The 13,832-nt window shown below is 36.5% G+C and overlaps 2 protein-coding genes across 5 annotated transcripts; one reads left to right on the top strand and one right to left on the bottom strand.

The window, feature by feature from the left end:
- Window positions 1–2,761: 2,761 nt before the first annotated feature.
- On the bottom strand, window positions 2,762–9,562 carry LOC103981091 (uncharacterized). Of its 4 annotated transcripts, none has more exons than XR_010498739.1 (9): window positions 9,406–9,562; window positions 8,682–8,773; window positions 7,427–7,576; window positions 7,206–7,279; window positions 6,988–7,106; window positions 6,346–6,429; window positions 5,756–5,875; window positions 4,168–4,270; window positions 2,762–4,006 (listed from the first exon to the last, which is right to left on the bottom strand). XR_010498739.1 is itself a non-coding variant. In XM_009397693.3 (8 exons), the coding sequence occupies exons 2-7, from the start codon at window positions 8,686–8,688 to the stop codon at window positions 5,782–5,784; spliced, it is 528 nt and encodes a 175-aa protein (XP_009395968.1). In that variant the 5' UTR covers window positions 8,689–8,773; window positions 9,406–9,562; the 3' UTR covers window positions 2,762–4,006; window positions 5,756–5,781. The 4 variants fall into 4 exon arrangements, 2 of the variants coding, with proteins under 2 accessions (XP_009395968.1, XP_009395969.1); XR_671394.3 differs by lacking the exon at window positions 4,168–4,270 and having other exon boundaries at window positions 2,762–3,524; window positions 3,826–4,006; XM_009397693.3 differs by lacking the exon at window positions 4,168–4,270.
- A 2,355-nt stretch (window positions 9,563–11,917) lies between these two features.
- On the top strand, window positions 11,918–13,256 carry LOC135645323 (uncharacterized protein At5g19025-like). The gene has a single exon (XM_065163610.1). The coding sequence runs from the start codon at window positions 12,385–12,387 to the stop codon at window positions 13,051–13,053; it is 669 nt and encodes a 222-aa protein (XP_065019682.1). The 5' UTR covers window positions 11,918–12,384; the 3' UTR covers window positions 13,054–13,256.
- The last annotated feature ends 576 nt before the right edge of the window (window positions 13,257–13,832 follow it).

Below are 13,832 nucleotides of genomic sequence, written 5' to 3'. Positions count from 1 at the left end.
TGATTAGTATTGTAAGATTGAAGTGAGCATGCGATTAATGAGGTAGATTGTAATTTAAAAAGTTTATTGACCAAAAAATTAGTAGTATGAAGGCTTGGTATAGAAGCATGAGACCAATCTCAACTATCTGTCGGTGTTTTCTTTTAGTAGAGCCAACTAATTGAAATGTATGTGGTGGTGACTTAAGATATTGTATATCACATGATAAGAGGTAAGTTGTTAGAGCTTGATATTCACCTGCTCCGTCATAGTATACTATTTTAATGGTAGATTGAAAGAAATTCTTAGTCATATTTTTTAAATAAGTAAAGATTATAATAACTTTAGATTTATGTTTGAGAGGACATAACCATATATATTTAGTGAAACAATCTACAAAAAATATAATAAAATATAAAATTATCAAATGAAGTGCTTAAGACAGGCCTTATATATCAGTGTAAATGATCTCAAGTGGTTTGGAGTAGGATATGAAAAATATTTCAAAAGATAGTCCGTGACTTTTATTCATAATGCAAGTATCACAATGAGTTATAATTCTACTTGATTTGAAAGTTAAAAGAGAGTAGCGATAAATTAACTATTGTTGAATGAAAGATAACGAGTGATTAAGGCGATGATGTTACACATCAATTGGAGCAACAATTAAAGTAAGAACGATTGGTTGGGTGTTTTGTGAAGCTAATGACTATTTGTATATGTTGTCTTTATTTTAGCTTTGGACCAAGGGTGCCCCCGTGCTCAGATTCTTTATAAGAAACGAGTCAAGAAAAAACTCAATAGATGTATTATTTTGTTTACAAAATTAAAAGATAGAAATAATGTTTCTTTTGATGTGAGATACATACAACACATCATTAAGTGTAATAGTATTTGTGTGTGAATTAAGTGTTGTGAAACTAGTGTGAGTGATAGAGATTTCATTATCGTCACTAATGATGATATCTTATTTGGCTCCATAGTTAGTATGGATAAATAAATTCTGTAAATTAGAAGTGATATGATGAGAAGCATTAGAGTCAACAATCCAATTATTTGGATAAGCAGTTGAAGTGATCATGATGTTTGCTTAAGGTTAGTTGGGTGTAGCAGTAGACTTGGATTGAGATCGATAGACTCTTGTTGTGTGCCCAATTTTATCACAGAGTTGACAGTTAACTTTTTGTTGATTATTATTGTTGGGACGTTTATTTCCTGAGTTGTTTAGGTTGAAGTTACCACCATAGTTGGAGAGTTAATAGTGTAATAGAGGATGATGGATCTGTGTATTACCCATGTGTCCAAGAGGTATTTTGTTTGGTCTTTTATCGAAGTTTTTGTTACTTTGATTGTCTTTTCCTTTGGATTTTTAATTGAATTGAGCTACGATAGTTGATCTCGTCTTCCTCTCTTCTTATTTTAGATATGTTTCATGATCATTCAGCTTGCCATATAATTATTCGAATGACATTGGTAAGTCACATGCTCGAATTTTTGCCATTAGTTCCTTATATTCGTCTCCTAAACCATTGAGAGTATGAACAATGACTTTTTCATCACTCAAGTGATAACCTATTAAAGCCAAATCATCTATAATAACTTTTAGATCTTGCATATAATCAATAGTACTTCTCTCATATGTTATTTTCATCATAGTAGATAAAAGACTTAGCATGCGAGTGCGAGGACGATTGGCAAGGGTGGTTTGTAACTTGGACCATACTTTTGCTATAGTGTTGTACGAAGAGATTAATGATGTTATGAAGCTAACAACTAAAGCTTGAATGACTTATATAATAAGATGATTTTATCGTAGCCATAACTTGTAATCAGAATTTGTCATTAGGATGGATTCTCCTAATATATAGATCTTTTCTAGTGGGCAACTAAGAGAGCCACCGATGTAGCCTAATAGATTATATCAAAATAGGAGATTAGTGAATTGTGCTCATTAAGATGCATAGTTGCTATCTTTAGAGAGCCTGAAGGGGATTAGAGTTATTTCATTGATAGATATAAGTTCTATATGTTGAGATGAACTAATGTTTCTCGAGAAAATAATAATTGAAGCATTAGATGTAGAGGAGGAAGACATGCTGATAAGATATTGTGATCCAATAAGAAAAACCCAAAACCAGCTAATGATCTAGTTTGTATGCACAGTTGGTGGAGATCAGATCTGAGAAGTGTACAAGGGAGGATCTGATTTGAGATGTGTTGAAGAGGATGATATCTTCCTTCCTCTCCTGAGTTTTTCTCTCGATTATGAGTATTGATAGCGCAATCGAGAGGATGGTGGTAGGCAACAGACTATCATCGAGAGGTCAACTGTTAATCCAAGGTGCCAATTAGTTTAACGGATGACGAAAAGGGGACGAGGACCTTGGTGAAGATGTTGAGTAGTAGGTAGGAGGGGAACACCCACCAAGTAGAACTACACAGCGATGAAGGATCACCGAAGAAGCTGGTCGATCACTAGAGAAGACATGCTAGAAGGTCGGTAGGGAGGAGTCACGCATCTTTGCCTTCAATATAATGCTATAATCCGAAAGTGAGAAGCAAAAATTAAGAGTTGTAAAGCAGCAATAGGGAGGGTGAGGAAGAGGGAGCCTTGCACGAAGCAAGAAGGCTCTAATGATACGATGAAGAATTTATTATGAAAGAGATGATTTTATTCGTTGAGGTAATACATATTTATACAGATTATGAGGGAGAGAATTTCCTCGATCATATACTCTGTATTTAAATATATGATTGATTCTAAAATTATAGATTGATCGAGGATTAGAATATGTAATAAATATAAATTTATCATCTCATATTTCTTTATATCACGAGCTTCTATCAGAAAGCATTGTAGCTTCTCGGCGTTGCTCGTGCTCTTACACGATCTTACCCCCAAAGATGCTTGTAGCACATGGGTGGCTGCCGGTCCCAGCTACGCCACCATGCCCTCCAGCTTCTTGAACTCCACCAGCTCCTCCCCGGCCGCCCTATCGACGTCAAACTCTCGTTGCCACTCCGCGCACCGCACCAGCATGTCCTGCGCCTGCCCCACGTCGAAGTCGTGGGGCAGGAACTTGAGGAGGACAGCGTCCGCCTCGTCATGGAGATGGGCGTGGGTTCCCAAAGTGCCTTATGCTCGGAGGACTTGGTGGATACGGGGTAGGTGTCCTCCTTGATCGTAGGGGGTCGGTCGGGGATGGTGGAGGCAGCCGTGGCTGTGGCTTCCATAAGAGAGCTCAGCAGTCTTCGCTTGTTGACAAGTTGGGAAGAAGGAACGGGCTCACTGGTTGCTTGAGATGTCTCCATTGCAAGGGTTGAGAGAAGGAAGAGAGCCAGGAGCTGTGTGCGTGCCACCACCACACCGTGCCTTCCTGCTCCTCGATCGTGAACCGGCACGTGAAGCGTGACGTGGTACTTAGCCCCGTTGACGTCAACCGTAGACCACGAGCGTCGCCCGCGTCGTCCCGGGTTACTAACTGGCCGTTGACTGTGATGATGTTGTGGGTCCTGCACAGCCTCTTCACCGGCGTCGCCTCCACCTGCACACACACACACACACACACATACATGTATCTGTGGAGACAGTGGATGCAGGCCCTTACTCAAGCTCTCAAAAGACAGTTGGCAGTGCATCTATGTGGGAGTCGTTACACCCACTAGATCACCAGGAAAATTGCATCAATGCTTGCGGGACAAGCCTTCTCCCACGACGAGGGAGTTGTTTTCCTTATGGAAAGAACTCCATCATTGCAGGGTTTGTAATCCAATTGATTTGGTGAAGACATATGTACACGCAGATATGGGAAGCTAAGGAGGCATAGATAAAACTGGCCCACCAACCTATTGCATTATTTGTAGGAATTAGGAGCCATTGTTATGATGTTTGGTTAGGGTTGGTGGTGGAGGCACCCTTTCCAGCAGTGAAGATTTGCTTAGAGTTGACTCGGTTCTTCGGTGGAAGGTGAAGTGGGCCTTCAGAGTCTATCAGGAAGTCCTGTTTCTACACCTTCTTCTTGAGAATCTGGCATTTTATGTTTGAACCAAAGTAAAACAAGTTAGAAAAATTGAATCTTAATAATCTGATAAGTGATTGATTTATGACAACTCCTAGAAAAGGACGCCTGAAATCAGTTGGCCTCTTCGGCCACACCATATTAATGTTACAATGCAATGTAAACTCACCAAGTTGACCGAATGTATTCAGGTAATGAACAGGAATTATGGTAGCCAAGAATAAATTATAATTGAATGCTGATGTAGAACCCTTTGAAATCAAAAACATAATCTGTACAGGGAAATGTTTCTAATTAAATCAAGAGCATTTACATATCTTAATATTGTTTCTAATGAAGTCTTCTTAGTTCTTATATTTATCTAACAGACAAAAATAATCAAAACATTAAGCTATGATGTATAATTCTCAACAAAACAAAGTAGAAATAAGCATCATCCAATATTTGTACATTTTGGTTTGCAAGGAGAATGCATTCCTAATAAAGAAAAAGGAACCAAAGAAAAGGGAGGAAAAAGTTGTTGCTATACAAATTGAAAGTTAACAGCATATTGTCATCGGTCATTGAACAACGGATCCTCTCAACAAACATCATAACAAAAAGCATATAACCATAAGAAATTGTTTTAGAGACCCGAAAAGCTTCAATTTCAAACCTCTTCTAACATCATTTTTCTACCAACAAGATGTTCAAAATCCTTGGACCAATTTATTTGATCACCATCCCCAACTCAAAATACACTACTACAAAGATTAAACATGACATAACTATGAATGCTTGCAAGTTCAAATGCTCCAGCCAACCACTAATCTTCTTTCCTGATAGAATGGCATTTATCCATGATTATTACTAGAATATGCTGAGGGATCAACTTTTACACTAACGTGTTTCTTCCATGAGTAGTTTGTATAGGTTACATATGCTTCGTCCTCTTTGTAATGCAAAACTTTTGAAGTGCACTGACATCCAGTTTCCTAAGTTCCAGATGGGGCTGTGCAAGTTCCACAAGATGACAAACACTACAAGGTTCGATGATATCTGAATCATGATCCTGTCACCAGTTATGATTTTCTCGTTAACAACACAGGAAATGGTTGGTACACAAATGAAACTATTAGCAAATATGTTAAAAAGCAAGTTCTGCAATGTTCTTTAAGTATCAAATTAGAAATACGCTGTCATAATATTCTTTAATACCAAGGCTCGCCCTATATCTTTGAGCAACAATGACTCCCTAAAAACCCAATGTCATTGTAATCTAGCTAAATGAAATATATGAAGATTTTCTTTGTTCCCTTTCTTTCTTTTTTCTCAAGAGGACATATGATGGAATCTCACACTACTTTGCAACTAGTTACAAGTCATGACATGCTTGGTTACTTGCAAATTACTTATCCAAAACAATATAAACAAAATTTAAAGCATTAACATGCAACAGCTTAACCAAGGGGAATTCAGATAAACCATTCCTACTTCCGAAATAAAAATAATAGTCAAGAATTTTATACTTCTTATCATTGGCGATTGATGTTGTGTGATTTTTATTATAAGGATACTAAGCATTTTTAGCAAGCATTTTTTTTAATAAGGTGCATGTAAAAAAGAACTGTTCTTAGATGAGGCAGAAGACCATGAATTAAACTGATATGGATGTCTCATGAACAGATATTTGCCTCAGAAACAGGTCCAAGGCAAAACATAAATTAATTTCCTGAATGTTAAAAAGCAGACTAACTTGTAATTCGATATATACTTACCAGAAATCTCAAGAGAGCAAAAAAATCTACCAAAAAAACCATTTTTTTCTAACTGGCTCTCCGTGGATCTTGTCAGGTTTCCTCTTTTCTATTCCCTGGTTTAAAGCTTCCATTCTTCTTCTGCACATGAACAAATATTAACTTCAATTGGTACTTAGAAAAAGACTGATAAACCTTAATTTCTGATACAAGAAACTTTCATGTATAGAAAATATTAGTCTAACATTAGTCAAAAGCTCCAAACACACAGTAGCACAAGGTTGCATTGTTTGCAAGGTTGTTTCCTACACTCTTTGCATCCATCTCCTAGAATTGTATTCATATCTCTCCTTGAGTCAACAACTTGGGAACTCATGAAGTATTAGATATTTGACTCAATAAAGTGATGATATTAAGCTGCAAAACCTGGTTCTTAGATGTTTTCAAATTTTCTACAATTTTATATCCAATAACATGTAAGTTGTGCTGACATGACATTATTATACATGACAAAAGAAAAACTGGACTTCACACAGTTGTGATGTAAAATCATATGAAACATATCACAATAAAGATAATTCATAAAATACACGGCAAAATTAGACAAGTACTTGGTATCCTCAAGACGTCCATGCAAGCTCCAGCGCTGACGAAATCCTTCCATGCCTTGAATTCCACTTGCAAGAATCATGTGCCTAGACGAGTTCATAATATAGATGGAACTTTATAATTAGCTAAGAAAAGAAGATTTTGCAGTCAAAATCACTAATGATGAATTCTATAATGTAGAAACAATGATTGCTTTGCATCACATATACTGGGTTTTTTTCTTCCAACTCTAAGATACATTGCATTTTAATAAATATTTAGTGATAAGTTAGCTGTTCTTAGGGTAGCTTTTTTCTAAATGTAAATAGTTATCAGCAAGTATGTGCACTTTTGTTGAACATATAAAAGGTCAGTTAAGAAAATAAATAACACAGTTTTTCTATCTTTCACCTCTATCAGATGAACCACAATGTTAAAATTAAACAAAGGGGTAAATAAAATGTCAATCCACAATCATTTGCAAATAGATCGGATGCAATTCTGGCTATTTAATCGGGTGTGATGACATATAAGTTCCAGGAAATGATACATGGTGATTATATAAAAAAAAGATTTAAAAGGGAAAGATACAATGGACAGACTTGTCATTCTTCCATTCTCTAGACCATTTAACAGAAGACAATAAAAAAACCAAAAGATTGAACCTTTCTAGAGATGTAACTTCTGATTGAAGTTGAGCAGCTCTTTCCTTTGCTTCTTCAATGGGCATGGACAGCCCCAATTTATGTTCACTATCTGAAAGTCTCTGTCTTAGCTCTTTATCCTGTTAGCAATTTATCCAACAGACAAGTCAAATATCAAGTTGAAAGGACCAAATAGAATTCTGTATAACACAATGAAAGAATACATAAATGTTACTAACCCTTTTCTCAGCACACTCTCGATACAAAACAATCTCATCTTGGCAAAATGGTTCAATATCATTGATTTGCAAGCCTAAAGCATTTACTAAGTAAGTTCCATGGTTATGTTCAAAATAAAGGTCAATGACTCGGATCACATCAATTTCTTTTTTTGGTGACGAGATGGGTACTATCACTCACACCACTATAGGGTTATATGACATTATTCACTATCACTTACATAAAAAAAGATTCCTTAGCACTCCATCACATAAATCAACACCTTCAAGAACATGAGATGCAATCTCCGGTGGAATGATAGGTGAAGGGAGCCCCAGCATAAGGTCATCACCTACTAGAATTGTTTCTTCTATGTTTGGCTGTGAATCAACTGAAGCAAGATAAACAAAAAACGTTAAAGCAATACAACCATACAAAATATTCTTCCAGGCAGAACCACCTAACTGTTACACACATCCATACAATTTCAACAAGTACATTGGTCTAAAGACAAAAGCATGATAAGGGGTCAAATTTACTATTGTATGAACACTAGCTTGCAAAATAATAAGTGACAAACACAAACACAGTTACACCTTCTAGATTATGGATTCAATAACTAGAGCTGAATGTTGTAATTTGAATTAGTTACTAAAATAATATCATAACACACTATTTAGTTACTAACACAAAGTTATGACCATTCACAGATTTCAATAACAACAAAGGATTCATATAGTCGACCCCAAATAGCTAAGACTTATAGCTTTGTTGTTAATGTTGTTATACAAAAGCATGACAAAATTTGAGAAGACAAAGCTTGGATATATAAAAAAAAAAAGATGAACCAAAGATTAAAATTGTTTTGATTTTAAAGCCAAGAATAAAAAAAATCAAGTTCTAATTTGGAGGTTCACTTCATTTTCTATGGTTTCCCAGTGAAATCTTAATTTTGCAGATACTAAAGAAAAGATGATAATATCAATATTTATTAATCAACCTTCTAATTAAATGCTCAGTAAATGATTGCTTCAACAATGTAGTTCAACACAAGAATTAAATTGCTAAATTTCCTTCCCAGTAAACAAGGAGTTCATTTACTTTAAAGAAAAAGACCAATTCTTTTGAAACAAGATTTCTCTTTTTTTTTTTTTTCTTTTTTGAGAGTTGTTTGTTGAAACAAGTTATTAAAGAGAACAATACAGTCACAAGATGTGATTTGTTCATTTGGAGCTCCGTGCCAATGATGGAATAATAAGCATACACATTGTATAAAATAAAAAAGCACTAAGATGCATCCATTTTAACTTGCCAATCAAACCAGCAAAAGGAAAGTGTAATCGGTCTAAGCTTCAGGCAAACAACTAATCGAAAACGCATGAACTGTTCTTTTTGTGGATAGTCCCGGTCAATGTGAACCTAAATATAACAGTTTTGCCTCCCTATTATGCATAACAAAGGAACTAGAAAAATACATGAGATGGAAGGATTTCTACCATCCATGATTGCACTACTGGAATGTGCCCTCCCTCTGCTGACGACCACGAATCCCTCACCCCAACACAGATTATGTTTCACGTCGAAGATTCTGCTACAACAGAAACAAAATATTATACGTGAATGCCAAGGCAGCGAGCAGTAGTAGTCCTAAAAGCCAACAGAATGTCAAGTCAATCAAGATGCTTTTCAAAACGGAAGCGCCACAAGAAAAAGCAGCCAAAAGTCAGATGGAGTTCTTTGTAAAAAACCAATGTCATCAATTTGAGTATAAGAAGCGCAAAATGACATCCCTTATCTCGAGCATTAGGTCGAACAGGTGACGTGCAACTGTTCGTCATCCGGACGAGACGCAAAATAAAGAATTAACATCAAGCAAGAAAGAAAAAACAACTAGAAAGAGGAGAACTAAGCACGGAGAATCTATAGAAGGAAAACCGAGTCGAAAGAGCAGACAGATAACTCGCAGTTTGTGCGACAACGAAAAGAGATTAACATCAAAATTAACTCTATTCAATATTATAGTAAAAATCAACCGTTTAAAATTAATATTAAAATTAACAAATCAAAATTCTAGCCGTCACAAAAACAGTAGGGAGGAGCGAGGATGGAGGAGAGGGGAAATCGGGGGGCCGCGATAGAGGAGGGAGGTGCTGTGGTCCAGGAAGAGGAGGAGGAGGAGAAGGGAGCGTTCGACGGCGAAGGAGAAAGAGAGAGCGGTACCGAGGAAATGATCTCCGGAGGGAGACCCCGCCGCCGTTCGCCTATAGCCGCTCTTCGCGAGGAAAACGCCGCAGCGCCGACGGGAAGACCCGCTGCGATCAGGGCTCGGGTGGACGGGGGTTGGAAACCGTTCCCTCCGGTTTCGAACGAACCAAATGACTTATAATCGACTCGATCGAAGTTCCATCCAATCTGATTTGAATCAAATGATTTATAATTGACTCAATCAAGATTTCGTCCAACCTGATTTAAACCAAATGACATATAATTGACTAATCGAGATTCCATCCAATCTGATTTGAATCAAATGATTTATAATTGACTCGATCGAGGTTTCATCTGATCTGATTTGAATAAAATGATTTATAATTGACTCAATCGAGATTCCATCCAATTTGATTTGAATGTCAAACTAAAGCCTGCCTGAGTCAACGATCCAATTAAACTCCTTCGCTTAGCCTATCTATTTATATTTATAAATATAAATATTAATATTTATATTTATAAAAATATAATTTTTATTATAATTAAATATTAAATAATTAATAAAATATATAGTTGATGATTAATTTAATATTTACGGAATAGTGTTAGATCTATGGGCTTGAAATCATAAAATTTAATTTAATATTTCGATAAATCCTTCATTACTTTACTTGCATCCCAGTATGTTTTGGTGAGGAAGCGGACGGTCAGAGCCGCAACAACAAAGAAGACGGCAGTCCGGCAAAGGGATTGACTTGAGAGCAGCACCGGCCAAAACAACGTCAGCTCCCTCGCCGACTGCCCCCAACCTAATCTCTTGCTGCTTGAGAAGGTAGAGCTGCCTCCAATGGCGAAGAAGATGGATGACGCAAAACGAAGATAGGATTGCATAAGGCCTCTCAAGTCCTTCTCCACTGGTAAATGGAATAACACAATATAGTTAATTGAGTTTTGGATCTTTAGTTGAACTTGTGGATCCATTGGTTGGGCCACACATTTAATGCATATAATTTTTTTTTTTATAGGAGATGAAACATCTCCTATAATAATAAATATGTAGAGTTTTCTTTTCTTTCATTCTTATATTTATTTCCTAGACTAAATATCTTTTATAATAAATAAAAATGAGCATATTTTAATCTTCGTTAAGGCTTAGACAGTTTGATTAATGAACTAAACTAATGTAACTATGGATGCTACCAAGTAATTTATGTAACATTTCAAGATTTAAGAGAAGGTAAAATATTAAAAATAATAAAATTTATTTTATTATCAATATATATTTTTACGAATTCATAAATATATATTTCATGATTATCAACAAAACACTTGGTATTATTGAACATCTTTGATAATTATTCACACTTAATTACTGAAAAAGTTAATGCTAATCATGAAAAAAATAGCATATTATAAAATATGTTAACTTAGTAACAAAAATCATAAAGAAGTAATCTTGTGAATGTACTAAGATTTGTCATAGATCTATTTTAATAACAGCCTTGTTGTAATTTATTTATTTATCCTACATATTGCTAAATCTTAATTTATTGTATTACAATCATTTAAAAGTCCTTTTCTTAATGGATTAATATGGTAAAATTGCTATGTTGCAAAAGCAATTTTAAGAAATGAAATTGGAAAGGGTGGAAAATCAAGGATTGATTTGGTGCTGTTGTTCCAAAAAAAAAATGCCAAGCTTACTACTTTTGTGTGTCATCTGGAATTGGTGATCAATTACTATAATTAGGAAAGTCAACAAGTCAGATTTATGTGTCCTTTAAGCCATTAACTCAGTCAACTGTTGAATTCATGATTAGGGGACATATTTCTCAGCCTTCAGAAAGCTCAACTTTTTACACCATAAAATTCATTTTTGTATGAAAGGAATTGGATGATTTATCCAAAAAAAAGTTTTTATTTTTTGCTTGTATTCAACACAAAATAAGCTTTTTTTACAAAAATATTTTTTTTTCCATTGGAAAATGATAGATTAAATTCTATAAACAAGATCAAATGAAAACAAGAGAACAACTAAATAAAATTTTCCTAATAAATCATCCAAAAATTTTAATGTTGAAGAGAGTAAAAAAGGGTTCATTACAATTTGTCATTTAAAATTTTCATATTTACCACTATAATTATTTAAATATGCATATATCCCTATAAAAAAGATGAGCACTTGATAATACAAATAATCAATTTAGAACATGCTTACTAGTAAAAAATACATCAAGAGATAATCCCATCTTTATTTTTTATCCTTTGTAAAAAAATTATTATTTTAATTTTAAAATGTATACACTTAAAATATTTTTAATATAAAAATATATCATATATATATAAATAAATAAATAAAATATGATATTATCCTCTCAAAATTTAGTACACATTTGCTCCCTACCATCTGACCCCTCACTCCATATTCCCTCGTACTTCTGTCTTCCCTTTTTATTCTATATATATATATATATATATATATATATATATATATATATATTTATGTATCCTTCAATGCTATTATTGTTGACTCTGAAATCCACGCTTCTCTTCTCCGCACGTCATTACGATGTGATTTGATCCGTTCCTTCTCGCCGTCTAACCTTTCATCCTCCGTCGGCACGGCACTCCCTCCACCAGCGGAGACACCTCACGATTCCCTCTCTATCCGTCTCATCGTCTCCCCCTTCCCCTTACCCTTCGCCTCCAATTCGATTCGGTCTCCATAGATCTCCATCGGCTCCGATCGGTTCGCCCTCTCTCCCCTGATCGACTTGGATCTTGATCCAGGGATCCTCGCCCCTCGATCCGGCTTTCCGTGGGCGTTCTGGTTCGATTCGGTGGATCTGTGTTCGGTTGGTGCTGGCGCGTCGTCTGTGGGCTGGTTTCTGACCATTATAATTTCCTTGACCGATCGATCGCGGCTGCTACGTCTGTGTAAAGTTTCCATCTTTGAAGGATTTGGTCACTGGTGGTGGGTAATTTGGGTTAAAGATGGTGGATTGCCGGAGCTTGATCGAGTTCTGCAGGGCCTTCGAGCAGCACCGGCACCTGGCTAACTCCCAGGCCTCTTCCGACCACCGGATCGGCCAGTCGAGGAGAAAGAGCAAGTCATTGAACCCCCTTTCCCACCCCTTCTGCGAGCACTCCCCTTTCGCCGCCATCGACATCGTGATGCTATTCCTGGTCCTCGGAGCGCTCACCGTTCTCACAGTCCCCTACTTCCAGTTCATCTTCCGGGAAGCGTACGAGCTCCTGCCGGCCGCGATCGACGTCATCGGTGACGTCCTCTACCAGGCCCCCGTCGCTTACGCCGCTGGCTTGATCTTCGTGTTCGTCACCGCGATCGCTGCCTGGGAATTCTTCAATTACCAGGCGAGGAAGTGCGGCAATCCCTACTGCAAAGGTCTGCGTAAAGCCGTCGAATTCGACATCCAGCTTGAGTCAGAGGAGTGCGTCAAGTGCTTGCCGCCACTGCCGAAAGATGCTTTTGGGACGCGCCCCTTGGACTTGGGGCAGGATCACAAGGAACTCGAGGCTGAGCTGAAGAAGATGGCACCGCTGAATGGACGCACGGTTCTAATCTTTCGCTCTCCTTGCGGATGCCCGCTAGGGAGAATGGAAGTTTGGGGGCCAAAGAAAGTGCGTAGGATCAAGAAGTAGGCAGGAATACATGATACATCCTCTAGTACTAGATAATTTTCTTTACTTCTATAGCAATAACCAGAAACAATCTACTATGATATAGCCCTAATCACTGTTCCTTCTATCAAATAAGATTGTGGTATGTGTATTCTTGCACATGTTCTGGGGACTATTCTGCCCCCTTTTGCCACTCATCAGTCGGTAAAACATTAATTTTACTAGCTAATCTCTTATATGTTATTGTTATACTCATTTCTCTTTTCATCTTTATTTTTCATTGATACAGTATTAGACCTTCTTTGGTTGTCTAACAGAATCTCTGGAGGATGGCCTGATCTTTGCTCTTTGCTTTAATAACATATGACCCTAACCTTTCTAGTTTTATTTGTCGGCAATAGGTTTTAATTTTTGCAATAGGTTCCTGATTTTCTAATTATTTCCAATCTCAGTTTTATTCAACATCTGGAACATACTTTGTGGTAACTTTTTTTTTTGTTGACATGTTTGTGATGAATTAAGCTGTTAAAAAATTACTACTGCTTGTCATGCTTCTTCTATTCTTGCTTTGGGCTATATTATTTTGTTTTCACTTAATTACGTATGACATGAACTCATCGAATAGTTTTAACTTTATCTTTAATTTCTTTCAAGCGCATTATTTGATATATCACATGATTCAGTAATAGTCATCGATGCATAAGCCATGTTGCAAATCTTGTAATTTTAAAAGAATTGCCCGAATAAGATGTATCATCACAGGACTCTATATTGTTAATTTACATAGTTGGAGATGGAAT

This window comes from Musa acuminata, chromosome BXJ1-4 (genome assembly GCF_036884655.1).
Source record: "Musa acuminata AAA Group cultivar baxijiao chromosome BXJ1-4, Cavendish_Baxijiao_AAA, whole genome shotgun sequence".
NCBI classification, from domain to species: Eukaryota; Viridiplantae; Streptophyta; class Magnoliopsida; order Zingiberales; family Musaceae; genus Musa; species Musa acuminata.
Note: the sequence above shows the minus strand (reverse complement) of the source record. Positions and strands in the feature narration are given on the sequence as shown.